The sequence below is a fragment of the Staurois parvus genome, unplaced genomic scaffold (assembly GCF_062004578.1).
Source record: "Staurois parvus isolate SC_StPar_1 unplaced genomic scaffold, SC_StPar_1.0 ptg000275l, whole genome shotgun sequence".
NCBI classification, from domain to species: domain Eukaryota; kingdom Metazoa; phylum Chordata; class Amphibia; order Anura; family Ranidae; genus Staurois; species Staurois parvus.
The window spans coordinates 4,209,407-4,232,298 of record NW_028318071.1 but is presented as its reverse complement, the minus strand read 5'-3'; the positions used below and the strand labels follow the sequence as shown (position 1 = coordinate 4,232,298).

The following is a 22,892-nucleotide window of genomic DNA, read 5'->3' as shown; positions in this document are numbered from 1 at the left end:
TCTCTTCTTCTCCTGCTTCACTACTTAATTAATCAGCTTCACTACTTAATTATTTTATTGTATTACTTTTCTCAAGAATTATTCAATCAACTTCACTGTCTACATAAGCAGTATTTCCAGATCAGTGCAACCTTGGTAAAACCTTGGGATCTGTATCCTAGATAGGATTGGCTGCTTTGGGCACTGTATGTTGTTCTTTTTGGCAGTTGGTACAACGCTTTGAGTTATCTCCAGGGTGCTATACAGTTCCAGGGCCGTGGTCCATCACAATGGAACCCACACCTTGAAGACATCTTTTGGAGGTATGCTCACCATGCCAGCTGAAAGCTAGACTTTATATACAGTTGAGCATCGTGGACAGGTAAGACATAGTCGCCCTGTTTAATTGACCATTAGTCTATCACTTGGAATGCATTCAATAAGGTGCAAACATTTTAAACTTGCTCTAAAATTCATCCACTCAGAGCTCGGTCCAGGTGTTGCATCACACCACTGGTGTGATGCAACCTAAAGCCTTTATAAGGCATTCAGGAGCTTTTTGCTGCTACTTCTGCTTGAGGATTCACTACAGGGCAGTCTACCCCTGGGTTACTGAGTACTCCTACCGGACATGCTTAGTCTATCTCTCACATTCTAGTCCGTTATTGCTTCACAGGGAAATGCCCTCACTGGTACTCCAAACAGCAGGTGAACATTCATCCAGCTGAAGGCCGCTCAACACTCAGAGTTGCAAAATAAAAACAAAAGAAGTCGCACCAGCCTTTCACATTACTTCAGCGACAAGAAATTTATTGAAGGATAAAGCAGATGCCAAAACAAATGCCAAAATGTCATAAGCATGTAATATCCAATACTGTACAATCAGACTGGAGTCATGTGCGAGTCCCAAGTGAAGGAAAACCCTAAAAAATGACTGACGCGTTTCGAAGGGAGATCCCCCTCTTTCTCAGAGCCAGTTAGACAAGATATATCAGCCTCCCTTATATATGTCTAAAAATGGTTTAAGACTCACTCCCATTAATGGGCTGGGTAAATCAGTGAGGGAGGGATGTCACATACACCATGCTTGGACAGAACAGAGTAAAAACAAACTTTAAAACATAACAAGTAAGCATTACAATAAAACCTCTAAAGGATAGTCCATTCAAATCTATAAATTATAAAAATGAGAGATGTTTGAAAAATAGAGAGTTGCACATGCCATATTGCCCAATTGTACTGCCTGGATGATAATGGCCAGAAAGAGTAACCATATATATAAATGTCAAATAAGTAATTCAAAATAAAAAAGAGAGAGGATCACCATATAATCTCTTTGAGACAGAACAGCCTTGTGTCTGTGGAATGCACTCGGAAGGGGGAAATGGAAGTGTGACTGCGCTGTGCATTCCAGCTGCAACTTCCAGTTTCCGTAATCATAACTTCTGGTTTGTGTCACTTCTAGATTTGCGGTCCAATTCTCTCTGGCAAATATATATATCATTAAAAAAATAAATAAAATAGCCCATGTGTATAAACATAAGTACACACTCATGCAGTAAATAAAAGGCAATACAACACATGGGTGCGTTGTAATGTTGGAAGAATACAAAGATATTTTTTGGATGTAGTCTTGTTATGAGACAATGTAAAATGAATAATTATCATTGCTATTAAGTGGATACTCTCTAAGAGGTGCATCGAGTGTTAAACTAAAGTATGAATTTCATCATTCAGCCCATTCAGGTTTAAGCATCCAGCGTGAAGATCCAATAGCTTTCTCTCATGCAAAGCTTTTGGTGTCTTCTTCCATTGTCTATATCCTTTGGGATGGCTTCAATGCTGAAGACCTTAATCCCAAAGTGATTACCCTGGTGTACTTCCTTGAAATGGCGAGGTACTGAATATTTATCTTTACCATTGTTGATGCTACTCTTGTGTTCGCTAATGCAAACTCTTAATGGACGTGAAGTGCACTCTACATATAGCAGGCCGCATGGGCAAAGCAGCCCATAGACCACAAAGGATGTGCCACAATTAATGAACTGCTTGTTTGACGTTTTTTTTTTTTTTTTTTTTTTACCATCTGTACCTATTATTTCTTGTTTTCAATGCCACATAAGCCATACTTATTTATCCCACATCTGTAACTTCCTTTTTGGTTGAAAAGAGATGACCATGCACCAACATTTTTTCCTGGGATGCCTATAGACTTACGCAGTCTACTCGAGGCTACTATACTTCTTAAGTCCCGAGGTTTTCTGAAAATGAAATTTGGTTTATCTGGAAGGGAGTCTCCAAAAGCAGGGTCATTTTTGAGGATGCTCCAGCTTTTGTAGAGATATTCTGTTTTATCTCCCAAGATCTGCTATTGAACCTAGTACAGAATTGCATTTCCAATTTATTGTTGGTATTCCAGCTCCTGGACTGGGCCATTATGATCACTAAATTACTAAACTTATCTTCATATAGCTGTAAATATTTGTTGTATGCTGATTCAATGTGGGTGTCCTTATACCCCTTTTCTTTGAATTCATTCTTGAGAATAGAACTCTGTTCAATATAGTCTTGTTTTAAAATGCACGTGCCTTTTTAATGTGCAAAATTTTCCGTAGGGAATGGTTTACTGCAGATGCTGGTTACTGTTCGCATGTAGATAGAAATTCCCAGCGGTGGGGTTGAAATTAGTTTTTGAACAGATAATGCCTTCTATCCAAGAATAGGCCCATACATTATAGACAAGCCCAACTTCCTAGGGGTTCAGATCAAATCCCTTCCACCCAACAAAAACCAACCAGACACAACTACAATAGAACCAATGAGAATAGGGTGTCCCAACATCACAATGAGAAACAACATAAACACCCTTAACCTTACAAATACAAGGTTGCCCAATCTGGTTCTGGGATCCCCTCCAGCACGCATAGAGCAATCAACAACACACATGACAATATACAAAAGGAATATATAGACCGAGCAAAGCCTTTTTTAGCAGAAGAGGCTGCGAGTGTTCACTCACCCGCAGTCCATTAGACAAGAGGCCACAAATACCTGTCAATCATGAAAAAAAGAGGGAAAGCTTACGAGAAGAGGAAGAAGAGGGGGAAAGAGATACCAAAAGAGGGAGGAGATAACATCATCTTCCATTTCCACTATTAGATCTACAATTTATCACACTCCACAATCTCAGACACTAAACTAGAATTATTAAGAAAACATCTTAACTTTGCCCCCCCAATCCACCTAACCTTTTTAATTTGTGTGTGGATTTGAACAAATCCGTAATTTGATGATCAAAAGATATTTTTTGCTAAAAGAAAAAGCTTCTTCTACCATTGATAACCATCTTTCAATTATTTTTTTGAACCCCTTGAAGCTTCAGTGTTTATAATCGGAGGGACTACCACTTGATGGAGATCTAGAGGATCACATTTTTCTACAGACCCTGAGTGCTTCCCAGGTAGATGTAGTACACACTAAGTTCAAGCTCACATCCACCTTCTATCCACATTGGGTTAAAGGTAACCACATTCTACGAGATAGTATTTAAAAAAAAAAAATGTGCAACAATAATGCGTCCAGATACAGTAACTTGCAACAAGACCCTCTGTTGGGCTCTCTAAACGTACTTAAACATAAGAATGTTATAGTGATTAGATATGCTGATAACGGTGGGGGACTAGTTATACAATATCGTGATGCTTACATTGCTAAAGCCCTTAGAATACTGAATGATCGCCATACGTGCAAAGTTCTAGCCACCAATCCCATTGTTTAGTATCAACAAGAACTCAAGTTACTGCTAGATAGAGCCCTAGTAGAAGAGGTTCTTATTAGGAGGAATACCAATTCCTATGTAGAAAACACCCTGCCACTCCATTTTTCTACCACATCCCAAAAATACATAAGAATAACTAAACCCCCCCCAGGTAGGCCTATGATAGCAGCCATAGGAAGCCTTACTAGCAATCAGGACTGCTATATAGATTATTTTTTAAAAGACATTGTAACCAACCTTCCATCATATGTCAAAGACTTGAGCTATATGCTTGATATTTTATCCAACTATACATGGCAACAGGGCTACAGATGGCTGTCATTAGATGTTGCGTCACTATATACTTCTATAAAGCATGAACACGGTCTTCGAGCCATACAATATTTTTTGGCTGAAGACCAACCGTTCCATCATACACAGGCTCAGTTTCTATACGCCAGCATTGAATTTGCTTTACAAAATAATCCTTTTTCCTTTTTAGATACACAGTGTCGACAAATACAGGGTACGGCAGTGGATGCAAAATTTGTCCCTAGTTATGTGAATCTGTTCATGGGATACTGGGAAAATCATTACATTTGGGCCAATAATCCATTTGGTGAGAATCTAATTCTGTATGGTAGATACATAGATGACATTCTTTTTTTTAAATCCAAACAACTTTTGGATTTAAAAGATAATAAAAATAAATGGAACAGTACTTACAGAATCTACAATGACATTACTGCCTTAACAGGATTATACATAAACAGAACAATGTGGATACACAGATCCCGTAATGGACAGATCAACAGAAATAAACAAATATCTAGAAGAAACGAGCGCTAGATCTGTGTAGTGGAGCAGCTAGCAAGAAAAGGTAAAACCTCAGAAAACCTCTTAGGATGACATATATGTATAAAGCATATTATACAGAATATATACAGAATGCTTTATACAGAATAACAGAAATAGTAATCAATCAAAACAGAGACCAGAAGGATTCAAGGCCTTCTAGACAATACCTTACTTTTTTCCTTTTTTACCTTTTATTCCTTCCCATCCAGATGTTAACATAAATGGGGGGAAAAGAACAAAGCCAAAAACATGCCTTCAAACAATAAAAACATCTGGTTCACCCGAGACATCTCATCAGAGAAAATGGGGGATACACATGATCTCCCCTAAGGGGAGAAATGGAGCCACACACCTGATATAAAATGTCACACCTGCAAAAATTGTCTACTATCAATTGAGGAGGAGCAAGCCCACGTGTATCCAACCAATCCTGCTATACCTGCTGGAACTTACGATAAGCATTGCGATGTTGGTACGTGAGTTTTTCCCACGGGAGTAACGAATTAACAATCTATCCATTGCTTACTAGTCGGCGGAGCCGCCTATAACCAGTACCTTGTTATGAATTTCCTAGCCAAATATAAAAGTCTAGATACCATAATATAAACTCCTGGTTGGAACAGTTCTTGGTCCAGTGCCCCCAGCAGACATTGCAAGGGATCCTGGGGAACAGTATATTGCGATACTAGAGAAATAAACTGGAGAACCTCACTCCAATATCTGCAACTTTGGGCAGTGGCAAAGCATGTAAATGAAATCGCCCTGTTGGACCTTAAACCTCGGGCAATCATGTGAATCACGCCTGCCGCACCGGTACAGTTGCACAGGGGTCCTATACGCTCGATAGAGAATAAACAATTGAGACAATTTATGAGAAGGAGCTAGAGACATCACCGGAAACAGATTCTGGGGCAACATCCTAGACATCTCCAGCAAAATCTCCAATATCCTGGGACCACTGCACCCTACCCTGTAGATTAGCTTGATCCTGTACTGTGGACAATAGCTGGGAGTATACATGAGAAATCATACCCTTCTTGTGGGTTGCCTGAGTTACATCCTTATGAAAAACTGACTGTCAGTGTGAGATTAGAGAGCAAAGACTGAGTCTGTACCGCATGGTGTAGCTGAAGATATCAATAAAAATGCTTATGTGTAAATGTAAATTCCATTTGCAGTTGTAAAAAGGACTTTAGGATTACCCCCGAATACAGCTGAGATATAAGTTTCAGGCCTCAATCCCTCCAGTCGTGAAAACCCTCCAGTTTAGCCAGTTCTATATATTGCGGCTTGTTCCCAAGGGAGTACAGGAAAGAAACCTGGTAATATGAAAGCATGCTTTTACCGCACTCCAGACGCGTCTTAAGAGGTCTCAAGATGAGAAAGAGCCAAAATAGTGGAATCAGGAAGGGAAATCAAACTTATAATTGGATCAGTATTATTAGACGAATCCCAACTAACCAGTTGCTGCAGTTGGGGCGCCAGGAAATAGTCTAGGCTCAGGAACCGCCAGCCCCCCCTGACTCCATGCTATATTGCAGCATGGACAATTTTATCCTAGCCATCAGTTTTTTCCAAATGAGACTCCTAAACTGGGTCTCTATGCGATTAAACCATTTCTTAGGAATCCATATGGGAGAATTATGAAAGATAAGTTGCGGGGCCCAAATCATTTAAATTAAATTGACCCTACCCACCACTGACAGAGGGAGTTTGCACCAACTGTTACACTTCAATTTCTGCTGATGGAGTAGAGGTAAAATATTGAGAGAAATATACGGTTTAGGATCAGAAGAGACTACCACCCCCAAATACTTAAATGTAGACACTACTTGGATGTGCTGTGCACAGACCAGGAGGGGGAGATCTACAGGATCCATGGGCATCAATACAGATTTATGCCAATTAATTTTAAAGCTGGAAAATCTACCAAAATGTTCAATAAGGAACACAACAGCATCTAAGGATGTGGACATATCGCCCAAATATAACAGTGTGTCATCCACATAAAGGGATATTTTTTCTGAGAGAACACCCCTTGTAAAACCGACTATGTCCAGAGATTGTCCCACTAAAATCATCAAGGGTTCTAACGCCAAAGTGAAAAGGGGCCAGAGAGGGCAGCCCTGCTTCGTCCCCCTCTGCAGCCTGAATGAGTCTGACAAATCCCTGTTAATCTGGATTCGGGCACTAGGGGCCACCTAGAGAAGACGCACCCAACTAATGAACTTGAAGCCAAAGTCAAATCTATACAATACTTCCCATAGATAAGGCCACATAACACACCTGTAGTTTGACCCAGAAGGGGGCATGGTCAGACACAGCCCTGGGTTCATACACCGCATCAAACACATATGGCAGGATAATAGAGTTCCCAAGGCTCACATCTATACGTGAAAGCCCATCATGAGTAGCAGAGAAACATGAATAACATTTTGCTGTCGGATACTTCATCCGCCACACATCCCGGAGGCCCAATTCCATCAATAAATTAGCAAATGGGATAGGTTGGGAGGATAATTGTCTGCCCCTACCACCCAAGGGCAATCTATCCAAACTAGGGAGTAAGCAATTGTTATAATCACCAAACGCCAATAGGGGAACATCAGGATGATTGGCCAGAAATTGAGCTAGGTGCTTAATGACCTCTGAAGAGTAGGGCGGAGGGATATATACTACAGCCACTATGCAGTGAAACCCATTCAAAGTACACAGCAGGAAAATATACCTTCCCTCTGCATCAGTCCACTCCTGCACATGAGTTAGAGATGAGGATACACACACCTCTCGAAAACGTGGCGTGGAAAAAATGATATTGTATGGGAAATAAATGGGAGTGGAGGGTACTGACGGTGTCAGATTTCAAATGGGTTTCCTGCAAACATACTACAGACGGTTTTAAATGTTTAAGTACATGGAAGACAGCACCCTGTTTAGTTCTGTTAAGGATCCGGGTATGACCAGAAATGTGTGGACTGACAGGGAAGTAACAGGCTTCAGGAATGATATAATAATATAATTTATTATTAGCTACTCAAATATACAATGCTCAGTAAATAAACCAACCTTCCAGTAATCTTAGTATGTGCAGGAACACAGGCACAGTCAGGGCTGGAAAGGTGGAAGGGTCAGGCCGGCCATATGGTTCTGTTAACAACCGTCTGGTGATACCCCTAGCAGCCCTCAGGACAGGATTCCCCAGGGCGCGGAGTCTAAGTCCCAGTCTGCTTATTCACCAGGGCCCCTGATGGTGGGGATGGACTTGGAGCAGACAGGAACCAGTTCGTGGCCCCTGAGTACACCTGCTCGTGGTAGAGGGATCCGCCAGAGGTATATGCAGGTAGGAAGCCTGATGTGAAGAGGCAGAAGGTGTGAGCAGGGATGGCTGGATCCGTGCAGGATGGATGGATTGTCTGGGTAGCGTAAGGCGTAGTCAGGCAGGCCAGGTCAGCAACGTGCGGGCAGCGAGGTACCAAAGGAGCAGGCAGAGAATAGTCAGGGTCACAAGCCGGGTTCAGGAACTCACGGGCAGCATGGTACAGAGGATCAGGCAGAAGGATGGTCAGGCAAGCCAGGGGTTAAACAGGAGACGGTCAGCAGGGTCGGCAACAAATCAGATAGGCAGAGGAACGGGAACACAGGATACAAGGTACAGGGGCTCATGGGAAACATACACCAAGGCACTGATCACAGGCATGGTCATTCCTTTAATACACCTCCTGCAATCAGCCCCAGGTGTTGGCTGACTGCAGGAGTGAGCTTCTGGCTGCTGAGAGCACCCGCTGGTCAGCCCTGGTACTGCAGCCCTCACGGCAGGTGAGTCCCACCACCAGTGCTGAGTCCATTCCTGACCAGTTCTATCACCCAGGCCCCTTACATTCCAGGATAAAAACATCCATTCTTTATGGGAGATGGACATAATACATATGGAGAAAATAGGAAGGATAACACAGTTGTGGAATCTTCCAGTCTAGAGGCATTAGTAGAAGCGATCAATTGCACGTATCGCAAGTCCCTATGTAATGGTTGCCAATCATCTTCCAGGGTACTCACTCTCCCCTCCAAGGCCACAGTGCGATCCCACAATTTCTGCATATCTTGAGGCACAGAGTCAATTCCATCCTCATCCCCTTCACCTCCCTGGTAAGACCTGCTACAGATGAGGTGCATGTAGTGACTGTGGAGAGAATCTAAGGGTGGGTTCAGGATGATCTTCAATGGAAACAGCAATCTGAGTCCCATGAGGCTGGGATGGTGGGATACTCACTGCAGGATGGGATCTCTCGGTCTGCCAGTGCAAGAGGGATCTGTGTACAGCCTGCATAGTCCAAGTCCGGATCAATAGCAGAATCCAAAAGTTGTTTCTGGAAAGTTTCCCTGGTGAGCAGCCTGGCAAAGAACTTTTGAGCAGCCTCCCTCTGCTTCTCCTTGGATGCACGGATCGGGGTACCGCCATCTTGCCCAGCCGACTCAGGCAAGACCCTAGTTTCTTTCCCCCTTTTAGCCATCTCGGATCAGGATAAATGGGGCACCAAGTGCACCAGGGGGGTCAGAGCACACCCTGGGGACCCAAGATGCCGTTTTAGCCGGAGAACGAGGTGCCAATCGGGATAGATTACAGGATGCAGAGCGGAGCTCACCGAGCACACATCCTACTGCATACGAAGCTAGCAATGCCCACACATAGATGATATTCTGATAATCTGGAATGGTACAGACTCTCAGTTGCAAGGCTTTTTAAATAGTTGCAAAAATCCATATGGAATTTTCTTTACCCATGTAGTAGATGGCAATCATCTGTTCTTTCTAGACCTTGCATTGAGGTCCAATACTGATGGCATTATTTGTTCAAAAACTCATTTCAAATCGCTGGGAATTCCTATCTACATGTAAACAGTAGCCATCATCCGCAGTGGATAAAAAACGTTCCCTACGGAAAATTTTGCAGATTGAAACACGTGCACTTTAAAACAAAATTATATTGAACAGAGTTCTATTCTCAAGAATAAATTCAAAGAAAAGGGGTATAAGGATACCCACATTGAATCAGCAAACAACAAATATTTACAACTATATGAAGATAATTTTAGTGATCATAATGGCCCAGTCCGGGAGTTGGAATACCAGCAATAAATTGGAAGTGCTTTTCTGTACTAGGTTTAATTGCAGATCTTGGGAGATAAAACATATTCTCTGTAAAAGCTGAAGCATCCTCAAAAGTGACCTTGCTTTTGGAGACTACCTTCCAGATAAACCAAATCTCATTTTCAGAAAACCTCTGGACTTTTGGTGTGTGGTCATCTCTTTTCGACCAAAAAGGAAGTTACAGATGTGAGATAAAAAATTGCGGCTTATGTGGCATTGAAAACAAATGATGGGTACTGATGGTAAAAAAACACATCATCAAGCAGTTCATTAATTGTGGCACATATAATTTATGGTCTATGGGCTGCTTTGCCCATGCGGCCTGCTATATGTAGAGTGCACTTCACGTCCATTAAGCGTTTGCATTAGCGAACACATGAGTAGCATCAACAATGGTAAAGATAAATATTGAGTTCCTCGCCATTTCAAGGAAGTACACCAGGGTAATCACTTTGGGATTAAGGTCTTTGGCATTGAAGCCATCCCAAAGGATATTGACAATGGAAGAAGACACCAAAAGCTTTGCATGAGAGAAAGCTATTGGATCTTCACGCTGGATACTTTAACCCTGAATGGGCTGAATGATGATCTAGAAATTCAAACTTTAGTTTAACACTCGATGCGCCTCTTAGTATCCACTTAATAGCAGTGAAAATTATTCATTTTACATTGTCTCATAATAAGACTATATCCAAAAAATATCTTTGTATTCGTCCTAAATTACAACGCACCCATGTGTTGTATTTCCTTTTATTTACTGTATGAGTATTATGTTTATACACATGGGCTGTTTTTTATATATATATATATATATATATATATATATATATATATATATATATACAGTCATGGCCGAAATTGTTGGCACCCTTGATATTTTTCCTGAAAATCAAGTATTTCACACAAAAAAGGTATTGCATTAACACATGTTTTGCTATACACATGTTTATTCCCTTTGTATGTATTGGAACAAATATAAAACAGAGGCAGAAAAGCAAATATGACATAATGTCACACAAAACCCCAAAAATGGGCTGGACAAAAGTATTGGCACCCTTAACTTAATATTTGGTTGCACACCCTTTGGAAAACATAACTGAAATCAGTCGCTTCCTATAACCATCAATAAGCTTCTGACACCTCTCACCCGGAATTTTGGACCACTCTTCCTTTGCAAACAGCTCCAGGTCTCTCTTATTGGAAGGACACCTTTTCCCAACAGCAATTTTAAGATCTCTCCACAGGTGTTCAATGGGATTTAGATCTGGGCTCATTGCTGGCCACTTCAGAACTCTCCAGCGCTTCTTTGCCATCCATTTCTGAGTGCTTTTTGACGTATGTTTGGGGTCATTGTCCTGCTGGAAGACCCAGGATCTTGGACGCAAACCCAGCTTTCTGACACTGGGCCCTACAGTGCGACCCAAAATCCTTTGGTAATCCTCAGATTTCATGATGCCTTGCACACAGTCAAGGCACCCAGTGCCAGAGGCAGCAAAACAACCCCAAAACATCATTGAACCTCCACCATATTTTACCGTAGGTACTGTGTTTTGTTCTTTGTAGGCCTCATTCCGTTTTCGGTAAACAGTAGAATGATGTGCTTTACCGAAAAGCTCTATCTTGGTCTCATCTGTCCACAAGACGTTTTCCCAGAAGGCTTTTGGCTTACTCAAGTACATTTTGGCAAACTGTAGTCTTGCTTTTTTATGTCTCTGTGTCAGCAGTGGGGTCCTCCTGGGTCTCCTGCCATAGCGTTTCATTTCATTTAAATGTCGACGGATAGTTCGCGCTGACACTGATGCTCCCTGAGCCTGCAGGACAGCTTGAATGTCTTTGGAACATGTTTGGGGCTGCTTATCCACCATCCGGACTATTCTGCGTTGCAATCTTTCATCAATTTTCCTCATCCGTCCACGACCAGGGAGATTAGCTACAGTGCCATGGGTTGCAAACTTCTTGATAATGTTGCGCACTGTGGACAAAGGCAAATCTAGTTCTCTGGAGATGGACTTGTAACCTTGAGATTGTTGATATTTTGCCACAATTTTGGTTCTCAGGTCCTCAGACAGTTCTCGTCTCCTCTTTCTGTTGTCCATGCTTAGTGTGGCACAGACAGACACACAATGCAAAGGTTAAGTGAACGTCTCTCCTTTTTATCTGCTTTCAGGTGTGATTTCTATATTGCCCACACCTGTTACTTGCCCCAGGTGAGTTTACAGGAGCATCACATGCTTGTAACATTCTTATTTATCCGCAGTTGTGAAAGGGTGCCAATACTTTTGTCCAGCCCATTTTTGGAGGTTTGTGTGACATTATGTCGAATTTGCTTTCTTTCCTCCCTTTTTTTGTTTTGTCCCAATACACACAAAGGGAATAAACATGTGTATAGCAAAACATGTGTTAATGCAATACGTTTCGTGAGAAATACATGATTTCCTGGAGAAATATCAAGGGTGCCAACAATTTCGGCCATGACTGTATATGTGTGTGTGTGTGTGTGTGTGTGTATATATATATATATATATATATTTTGTTTTTTTTAATAAAAATTTATATCCCTCTAATTGGGGTAAGGCTCTGTCTATATACACCTCCTTCCACCCCATCTCAACCCTTTGGAGTGTGAGTCCGAAGTATATTGGCCTCCATGTATGCCGCCTATGCTGTGGGAAAGCAAACATCATACCTCCTGAATCTCCAACCACCCCATGTTACATATGGGTAGAAGGGGGGAGAGAGAGAGACCCACAATCTAACTGTCAATGAAATTCCTATTCAACTCTCTCCTATTAAACTGTATAGTCTCTCAAGAATGTTATCTTCCATTCTTAGAGTCTGTATTACCGTCTTTCTTTTTAGAAATTAATAGTCACCTCTCTTCTTCGAGTCCCCTTTTTTTCCTTTATCTCATCAGTCCATCCTGGGATTTCTGGCATTTGCAATTCTAATCTTCGATAAGTCCTGGAGCTCTTCTGGGAACCTCATCTAGCTGAACGACCATCTTTCCATCCCATTAAACACGCTGGGAAACCCCTGCTGTATCGAATATTTTTTCCCCGCATCTGTTCCAATAGAGGTTTTAAGGTTCTCCTTCTTGCTAGCATTTCCGGTGGTATATCTGCATAATCCTGCAAGGTCACTCCTTCATATTTCATACAGGGTATCCCTTTCATTTTCTCCCAAATCTTTCATAATAGTGGAATCTTACTATCACATCTCTTGGTGTTTCTATGGTCACTCCTTTGAGGTCTTCTTATCCTGTGAATTCTATCTGTTTTCAATTGCTCTTATACGTCTATCTAATATTGAGTTTAGTAACTTATTCATTACAATTCTTAAATCTTCTCCCTGGGATATCTCAGGTAACCCCCGGATCCTCAGATTATTCCTTCCATTTCTATTTTCCTGATCTTCTATCTTGTATAACAGTTTCCTCTGTTCACTACGCATTTTGTTTTTTATACACCTGTGGCCATGCAGGTGATTGGAACACCTAAATCCAGTGAGGATTGGAGGGGTGTCCCAATACTTTTGGCAATGTAGTGTATTACTCTAATCAGTGTTCCAACTACAGACTGCTGAGTTCAGAGGGCCGCACATCATATACCACATCATATACCAAATGACCGCATGTGGCCCTCGGGCCACAGGTTGGGCACCAGGGGCATATACCCTTCTGAAAAGGGTAAAATGGGGAGTTATTTTCCCTTGGGATGCTGTGTCTAGAGTGATGTGTTTAGGGCTGAGGCACTAAATTCAGTTGGTGGTACCTCCCTAGTGGTTTGAGTTTTGGGAACATCCCCCCAAATTTCTGACTGCTAGAAAAAAAAATTAGTTCAATTCCTTGTGGTGTACTGCTTGATTTTGAAATTGACACGGAGTGTGTAGATAGATAGATAGATAGATAGATATTACTGTAAGAGTCTTAAAAGTGATTCTAAAGACAGGTTTTCTACCTTAATGCATTCTCTGCATTAAAGCAGAACTACACTCTATCTGACCACCACAAACCAAAAATGCAATTTAATTCATTTTTATTATTCAAAGCAAACTTCTCAATCCATCCATGTTTCAATGCTGCCTTGTGCTGGGAAATAATTTGGAAAAACCTCCCTAGCATTTTTGGTCGTGGAAATCTTGAGGAAGGGCAGAAAATGTATGCATAATTTAGTTCCTGGTGTCAATCTGCCATTTGCTCAGGCATGCAGGCAGCAGGGTGTACAAAGCTGAGAAAAGCCCTTTTCAACTCCTGAAGACTCCTGGGATGTATGAAATCATTTGCCTAGGCATGAATATCGGGAAGTAACTGAAGAAACGTAAAAAAAAAAGTTTAAAATGAGCAAATATAATATACTTATCTATTTACTGATGCTAGCAGCATAAGGATTAAAAATAGTCAATGATGATTGAGAGAGTGAAGTTCCACTTTAAGGTATAAAACGTTCTGCATGCAGCTCCCCTAGCCCTCCTTATACTAACCTAAGCCAGATTTCTATCCAGCATTGTGCACAAGAGCAGTGGCTCTCGGATCTCATCCTCATTGGCATGCGGATGCCATTGGCATGGACTCGTTCTATCTTAATGTATTTTTTTAAGTGAGGTCTCCAGAACTAGACAAAGTAGTAGGTCTCACTTAAGATTTATATAGGGAAATTAAGACCTCATTCCTCCTACTGGTGACCCCTCTATTGATGCATCCTAGAATTCTATTCGCTTTTCCCATTGCCTGGTCCACACAGCTTGCTCATTTTCCGGTCTTCTGAAAAGGTACCCCCAAAATTTTTCCTCTGTAGTGCTGCCCAACACTTTACCCCCAATTTGGTATTCTCTGAAGGGTTTCTTTTTCCCTATGTGCATTATTTTACATTTAGAAACATTGAACTGCAGTTTCCACTGCTTTGACCAATCTTCCAGCAATGCCAAATCATATTCCATGTTACAGACACCTTCAGGGATATCAACCCTATTGCACACCTTTGTATCGACAGCAAAAAAGGCATACCTTGCCCAACAAACCTTTAGTTATATCACTTACATCCAGATTAAATAGATCAGAACCTAGTACAAAGCCTTGTGGTATATCACTGGTGACCGGTCTCTGTTCCGAATGAACACCATTTACAACCACACTCTGGTATCTATCTAAAAGAGATCAACTTTCTGTTCTGAACAAATTCCCCCAAAAATTGCATTCTGCTTAGGCAGTAGTTTCTGTGTTAAAGTGCTTGTAAAGATTTTTTTAACATAAACTTCATGCTTACCTGCTGTGTGCAATGGTTTTGCAAAGATTAACCCAATCCTCCTCTTCTGGGGCCCCTGCTGATGCTCCTGGCTCCTCCCCCTACTTAGTGCCCCCATAGCAAGCCACTTGCTATGGGGGCACTTGTGTGGGTTTGCTTCCAAGCTGAGCTGTGTGTGTCCATTGACACACAGAATGGCTTGACCTTGCCTCCTGCTCCCTCCTCACAGGCTGAGATTGACAGCAGCAGGAGCCAATACCGCTGCTGCCTCCATGTCCACTTAGAAAGGAGAGACCCACTGCACTGAGGTACAGCATTGGTTCGAGATTGGGCTCAGGTCAGTATAAGGAGGTGCTGAGGGTGAGCTGAACAGAAGGTTTTTTTTTTTTACCTTTAATGTATAGAATGCATTAAGGTAAAAAAACCTTTTCGCTTTAGAACCACTTTGAGGGCAAGAAGTTGTGGAGAAAATTTCTTGGGCAGAAGCTGCAGCAGCTTACAGAACCTGTACATGAGATGTACACTTGTCAAGAAAGTTGTAGTCTGTGTAGTTAGTTATTTAGATTTCACTATCAGAACAATGAGCTGCATGGATGTGTTCTCTTTGCTAGGCCTTGTTAGGAACCAGTTTACATTGCTGTGATAGTTTTGACTGACAATTACTCTGTTAAGCAGCACTGTACCTAAATAAGTTTTAGATGTTTTTTTCTTCTCTAGACAGATGGAGCTTTTTTGTGGTATTAATTACTGGGTTTTTATTACTTCTGCAACCGAATTTGCAGCTACTGATCTATTAAAGTGACATTTAAAGCTTCAGGTTTTTTTTTTTTTTAAATGAATACCAAACGTGTCATGCTTATCCTCCTTTTCTCGGGTCCCCCGCCGGAGTTCCTGGCTCCTCCCTCTGATGAGTACCCACCATAGCAAGCCGCTTCCTATGGTGGTGACTCATGCGGGCTCACTCCCAAGCACAGCTGCTTGCATCTATTCAGACATACAGCCCACCTTGGCCACTCTCTTCCATTACTTTGATATTAAACCACTTGCCCTCCAGGGGATTTACCCCCCCTTCCTGACCAGGCCATTTTTTGTGTTATGGCGCTGCGTTACTTTAACTGACAATTGCATGGTCATGCAACTCTGCACCCAAATGAAATTTACGTCCTTTTTTTTCCCCCCAGGAATAGAGCTTTCCTTCAGTGTTATTTGATCACCTGTGTTTTTTATTTTTTGCACTATAAAAAAAAGACAATTTTGAGAAAAAAACCTATTTTTTTTATTTTTTGCTATAAAACATATCCAGTAAAAAAAAATTTAAAAAATCAAATTTCGTCATAAATTTAAGCCAAAATGTATTCTGCGACATGTCTTTGCTAAATAAACCCCAATACGTTTAAATTAATTGGTTTACATGAACGTTATAGTGTTTACAAATGGTGGTATATATGCTGGGATTTTCAAAACATTTTTTACTAGTAATGGCGGCAATCAGCAACTTATTAGGGGACTGTGGGACTGACCTGTTGTCACTGACATCCCCAGTGACACCAATACCATGATCAGTGCTAATAAAAAGCATTGACACTGTACTAATGACACTGGGCAGGAAGGGGTTAACGTGGGGTGATCAAAGGGTTAACTGTGTGCTGTGTGTGTGTTCTTCACTGTAAACACACTGCTTTTCATGGCTCTGCAATGCAAAGACATGCATAGCAGTGTTCAGGAGCTGACGGGAGAGAACTGTATTGTTTACTTATAGTTCTCTCCCTCCGTCGGTAATGCTCCTCGATCAACAGGTGTCAGCAAGTAATCACCGGCCGGGACTCGGTGATTGAAAGCCGAGGCCGTGAATAGCGATGTGGGTAGGGTGCACACATGGCTTGTACGTGCCACCTACCAGGAAATGCAAAATCACGTGCATATGTATGTGATTTTGCGGACCTGTGCCGCCCTGTAGCGGTATTACTGCTATAGGGTGGACGGAAGCGGTTAAATATTGAGGTGGCTTGTTGCAATTACCCTCTCTTGGCAAGTTTTTCAGAGATGTGGAGAGTTCATAGATTGTAGTTATAGCATACAGTGCATTAAGCATTTTTCAGTTTCAGTGTTTTTAATCTAAGTTTTTTTTTTCTTTCTGTGCTGCATAACTGGTATGCTGTTGACCTATGACATTGTGGATATTTTGTTGCCTCATTTTAAGACATTGTGTATTGTAAATCTTACATTTTTTTCAGGTTGATCTATAACACCACAACCAAAACGTCAGCTTCTCCAGAGGGAGTTGATATAAGGGTCCCAGGCTTTGGACAGACATATCCATTGGAATTTCTTGATCCTAGCAAAAGGAGTGTAGGTAAATAAATGCTCTTGCCTTAAACCTATGCATGAAAAACTTAGAAAATATTTAGAGTCATGAGAATAAAGTCTTTCAACATCTCAAATTAAAACATTTTGCTCATATATGTTATTATAATTTTTTTTTTTTTTGAAGGGTTGTATGATATCCTCAGATGATGAGAGAGAAACATTTTATTTCCTTGCTGGCTAGAACTTGTTTTTGTTCCATGTTGCATATTTGCTAAACTATTGTAAATACCACAAAATCATGTTTTTGTTTTGCCACTTTATTATAACTTTCCAAAAATTTCACTCTATTTTCTTTATCATCCATTTAAGCTTTCTTAAATATTTAGATTATACTGTTGCCTTCAGGAGGTTGAACCTAGCCTAGGTTTAGTTAAATATTTTTTAGAAACAGAATAATCACATTCAATAAGAAGTTTCCCTTGTGAAGGTGGTTGCTGTTCTATTTTAAATCTTCTGTTCTCTGCCCTCTCCCCCCATACAGCTGCTCAACCTGTCTTAGGCATGCATCAAGAAGGCAAACTATGTCAGCCCTTTTTGCTCCCTCCTCCATTCATAGATGCTGTACTATAGCTTTCCTTAACCACTTGCACTCCAGAAGATTTATCCCCCTTACTGACCAGGCCTTTTTTTTGCAATACGGAGCTGTGTTAATCTAACTTACAATTTCGTGGTCAAGCAGTGCTGCACCCAATTGAAATGTGTCCTTTTTTTTTCTCACAAATGGAGATTTCTTTTGGTGGTATTTGATCACCTATGCGGATTTTACTTTTGTGTTATAAACAAAAAAGACTGACAATTTTGAAAAAACAACAATCTTTTTATTTTTTGTTATTAAACTTATCCAATAAAAAAAATTTAAAAAATCTAATTTTCTTCATAAATTTAGACCAAAATGTATTCTGCAACATATTTTTGGTAAAAAAAAAATCCCCATAAGTGTATATTGTTTAGTTTGTGCAAAAGTAATAGCATCTACAAACTCTGGTACATATGCTAAATGTAAAAAAAAAAAATGTTTTTGTTCTTCCTGCCTGACTGACGATCTGCAGGTGCTGACAAGCAACTGCTCGCTGGGGCTTGCAGATCGTTTTGTGCTGTGATAGGTCAAAGCTAAAGATCTCCTGCAGTGGCAGGCGCATGCCCTGTTTGGCAAAAGTGCAAAATTACGGTTATATATGTGATTTTGCACAGGAATGCTGCCTTGTAGCAATAAAACTGCTATAGAGCAGAAGGCAAGTGGTTAATAAATGAGGTTGGCGGACCTTTCATTCATCCGCTCATCCTCCATTCATGGTGCTGGAAGCTATAGTACAGCTTCTGTGAATAGAGGAGGGGGGCAGACGTCCGCTCCCTTGACAAGTGAAGTATTAAAAAGTGTCACGCACACTAAAAGAACTTTTAATATTTCTGGATCCTACAGCTGTATTTCAAGTAATTTGGACAGACAGAGCATTAAAGGAAAATGATTTCTGCTCACCTGTTGGACATTTCTCACAACCAGAACACTGTATGTAAAACATGAATGTTTAGCAGTAAAAGAAATACTTAGGAAAGAGACCATTTGAACTTAGAATAACTCTATTTGACACAAGATATTGGACTAAATGTGGACTTCCTGTTTTCTAATTCACTGTCCAACAGTTTTTGACAGCTCTCGCCTTTGTAAAGCCGGCCATAGATGGATCAAAGTTCGGCCAGTTCAGCAGGGACTGACCAAATATTGATCCATCTCTGGGCAGGCTCATTGTACAGAAGTCTGTCTCTGTCAACATCTGCACAACCAGCCTATTGGCTTTTTTTTGCCCAATCAGTCGACCGCTATAGACGGCAACACTGATCATTGTATTCTGCTGGCGAGAGGCCTCTCACCAGCAGAACACAATAGTGCTGCAGGAGTGATTTCCCCATCCATACCAAATGGTTGAACAAAAAAAAAATGTATAATGTGTAACCTGCCTTACTCTTACTCCCCTCCCATTCCATAGCCCACTTTTTTTTCCTTATCTTAATAACTAACCCTGTTCCTATTTAATTAACATTGCTGTGTGTGTTTTTGTATCAGAGATTGTCCCACTTAACATTTTGCTATGGGTACTGCTTGGACAGAGAAGGGAACGTCCTTGTTCTAGTCCTGAAAATGTAAATGTCAGTGAAAATAAAAAGGTATCATAGATAGTACTCTTGTTGCAAGTGCACTAATACAGCTACAATCGCCTCGTACAATCCTTTCAAGCTGACCTCTCTCTGACACAAGACATTTTTGAAGACGCATGAATATGAAAATAACAGTAGAAATGTCATTGGAATGGCTAGAGATAGATCTTGTCCACCAAAGATTACTTATTGCAAGCAATCCAATTCTTTAGACCTTAACTGTCCCAAACAGAGAGAATCTCTGTCCATACCTCCCATATGCAACAAATAGAGGGAATTAAATATAGTTGACCCTGTAAATCTTTAGTTATCTAACAATACCTACTAACTGTGCACGCCTGAGAAATTGCTTAAAAAATTTAGGCCTATAACTTGCAGCAGATCCCAATCTCAGCATTTTCCCCTTTGCTAGGGCAATCAACTAGAGCCACGTGTCAGAAATATATATGTATAAATTTATGCGTGTGTAATATTTCTCACACATATTTCTACCTGGCGGTCAGTATGTGTTTCCGGCTGATACCTATCTATTTAACTAGTTGCCGACCGCAGATAGCCAAATGACGTCCTCCCAGAACGCGCTCACCTGCGCGCTCCCGGGGGCTACGGACACAGCTGATCACGTGATGTGGTAAAAGGCCAATCACATCGGCCTTTTACCACGTTATCAGCCGTGTCCAATGATGCGCGGATCACCGGGAAATGCAATTTCCGGAGCATGAGGAAAGTACTGCCGAGAACAGTTGTCAGAGCAGGGATCGGCACCAATCATCAGGGCATTGATGATCAGTGCCCAGCAGTGCCACTCACCAGTTCCTCCCAGCTGTGCCCAGCAGTGCCACCCACCTGTGACCATCAGTGCCCAACAATACCAAACAATACCACCCACCAGTACTCATCATTGCCGCACAGCTGTGCCGCCAGTCATTGCCGCACAGCTGTGCCGCCAGTCATTGCCGCACAGCTGAGCCGCCAGTCAGTGCCCAGCAGTGCCACCTCATTAGTGCCTATCAGTGCTGCCTATCATTGCAGCCTCATGAACGCACATCAGTGAAGGAGAAAAATTACCGTTTGCTAAATTTTATAATAGAAACAAAGAAACTTTTTTTCTTTTTTTTCAAATTTTTTGCTCTTTTTTTTTTGTTTATAGCACAGAAAGTAAAACTCCCAGCGGAAAATACCACCAAAAGAAAGCTCTATTTGTCAGAAAAACATGATAAAAATGTCATATGGGTATAATGTTGCATGACTGTGCAATTGTCATTCAAAGTGATAGCGCTGAAAACTGAAAATTGGTCTGGTAAGGAAGGGGGTATAAGTGCCCGATAAGCAAGTGGTTAAACTACCATTTCTGGCTTCAACTGGAAATTATCCCTAAAAAGACACATTCTGTACTACTAAACAGTACCTATATACACCTTTTTCTCTATAGTGACACTTGTCTCCTTTTTAGACAAATAACTATCCAAAATATCAAAAGTAGCTCACCTTTTACACAAAAAATTATAAATGCAGATTTTTTTTTTAAGGTAAAAAATTTGCATTTATTGTTTTTTTGTGTTCGGAGCCTCTAATGCCTCTAGTTGCTGATGCCTTTCAGGTCTCCTGCAGTCTATCAATGTATTTGCTTGCTCGTACATCCTGTAAGCAAGCCGATACTTCTGACAGAAGGAATCGATTAACTACCACAGTGCTCACAGTGCCGTGGTAGTTCATTGAAGACTACAAGCCGAGAGTCGCTAAGGCTGTCAGGACCTGTAGTCTATTCATTCACAGAGCACTGTGAATGAATGACGCGGCCGTGGTATTTTTTAAAAGTGGCAGCTAGTACGCGGAACTTCTCCCTGTACTTCTGACACTGGGAGAGGGGGGCAGCAGCTGCAAGATCCGGAACATGTTACATGTTCCATCCTAAAAACGGGTGGAACATGTAACATGTTCCCAAAGTTGAACTTATCCTTTAACTTTGTGACATTGTTTCTAGGTCTTGCAATATGACGCCTCTCTTGGTGTAGTTGGTAAAATTACAGTGATCAATGTTCTGGAGAAACAGCATTGGCCATGAGTCATATGACAAAGTTTTAATTATTGCCCTCAAATCTGCCCGATTTTCTGACGTTTCTTCATGGGATGAATCCTGGCTTTTCTATCTGGTGTGGATCAGAAATTGTCCTTGAGTACAAGTTTCTACCTTGGTTATTCTCTATCAGAGATTCCTTTGACCCCTGGTGTTGCTGTGGGCCCATTCTGGAAATTTTCTTGGCTAACCTTACTCAACAGGTGGCCTTTCTCCTGGCTATCATCCCAGCAAGAAATGTCTCCAAACTGGCTGCTTTGTCATGTAAAAGGACTTTCCTTGTTCTTTATAATAACAAGGTGGTTTTTGAGACCTACAACTTCCTTTCTTCCAGATTGTGTCTCCTTTTTTTCACCTCAGTCGTGGCTTATGCCCTTAAGGGCAGGGTTTTGCCCTTTCATGCCAAAGCTCGCTTATTTTGTTCTGTTGATACATGTTGGGCTTTTCAGTACCTAGTGTCTGTTTCCCAGATTCCCAAGGCAGGCTCCCTGGTCCTCTGCTTACACGTTTGTGAAATCCTACAAGGTGAATATACAAACCTCTGCTGATGTTAAGTCCAGCTGCCGTGCTTCAAGCCACTCTTTGAACCTGATTCCCTTTGTTTTTGGGCCTGTTGGCATTGTTGCTCTGTTGCCCACCCCTCTGTTATTTTGCTTGGGGGTGTCCCAGAGTCTTAAGCTGGCCATAAGTGGATCGATTTTTTTTTTTTTTTATTTGATCAGCAAAGGAGGTGGATGGAGGAGTCCTCCCTGCTCTGCTATTGGATTCTGGCAGTGGGGTCTCCTTGGCTGCATGCGCTGATCAAAAGGAACATTTTTCAACATTTTGCTGGCTGATGGCTAAAAAGAGTGGGAAATTTGAGTGGAGAGTGAATAACGGTTTTAATTTTGACTGCTAGTGCTTTTAGTAGTTTTTTTTTTTCTTCTTTGGGATCTTGCTAGAAGCTTTTACTTTTTTTAAATCACTTTTTTTGTCACTTTTTTAATTTTCTTTTCTTTCTTTCCTTGCCTTCCTTTAATCTATTAATTAAGGGGAGGGGTTAATTGGTCACAGGTGCTACAGGTACTATATAACATTCTGTAGAGCTCACTGTGAGCTTGCTTATCCTTGAGCTTGCCTGTATTTTGCTGGCTGGACCTTTGACCAAGAGGACCATTGATTAAATGGAGTTAAACTGGATTTGAAAACAGGAGATTATAACAGGAAATATCAGTTGTTACTTACAGGTTAGTAGACTCCTATTAGTAATATTAATATTGTAACTGGGATGTGAGTGCTAGTGGGGTTGACGGTTTTGTTAAGTGCACAGTGTGCC

The 22,892-nt window shown here is 41.2% G+C and overlaps 1 protein-coding gene across 1 annotated transcript in view; it reads left to right on the top strand.

Moving 5' to 3' along the window:
* PLA2G15 (phospholipase A2 group XV) overlaps positions 1–22,892 on the top strand; it is a 118,872-nt gene that overhangs the window by 38,903 nt on the left and 57,077 nt on the right. Inside the window, exon 3 of the mRNA XM_089681668.1 lies at positions 17,214–17,332. Within this exon, the coding sequence (XP_089537794.1) occupies positions 17,214–17,332 (119 nt within the window). The remainder of the gene's footprint in view (positions 1–17,213; positions 17,333–22,892) is intronic.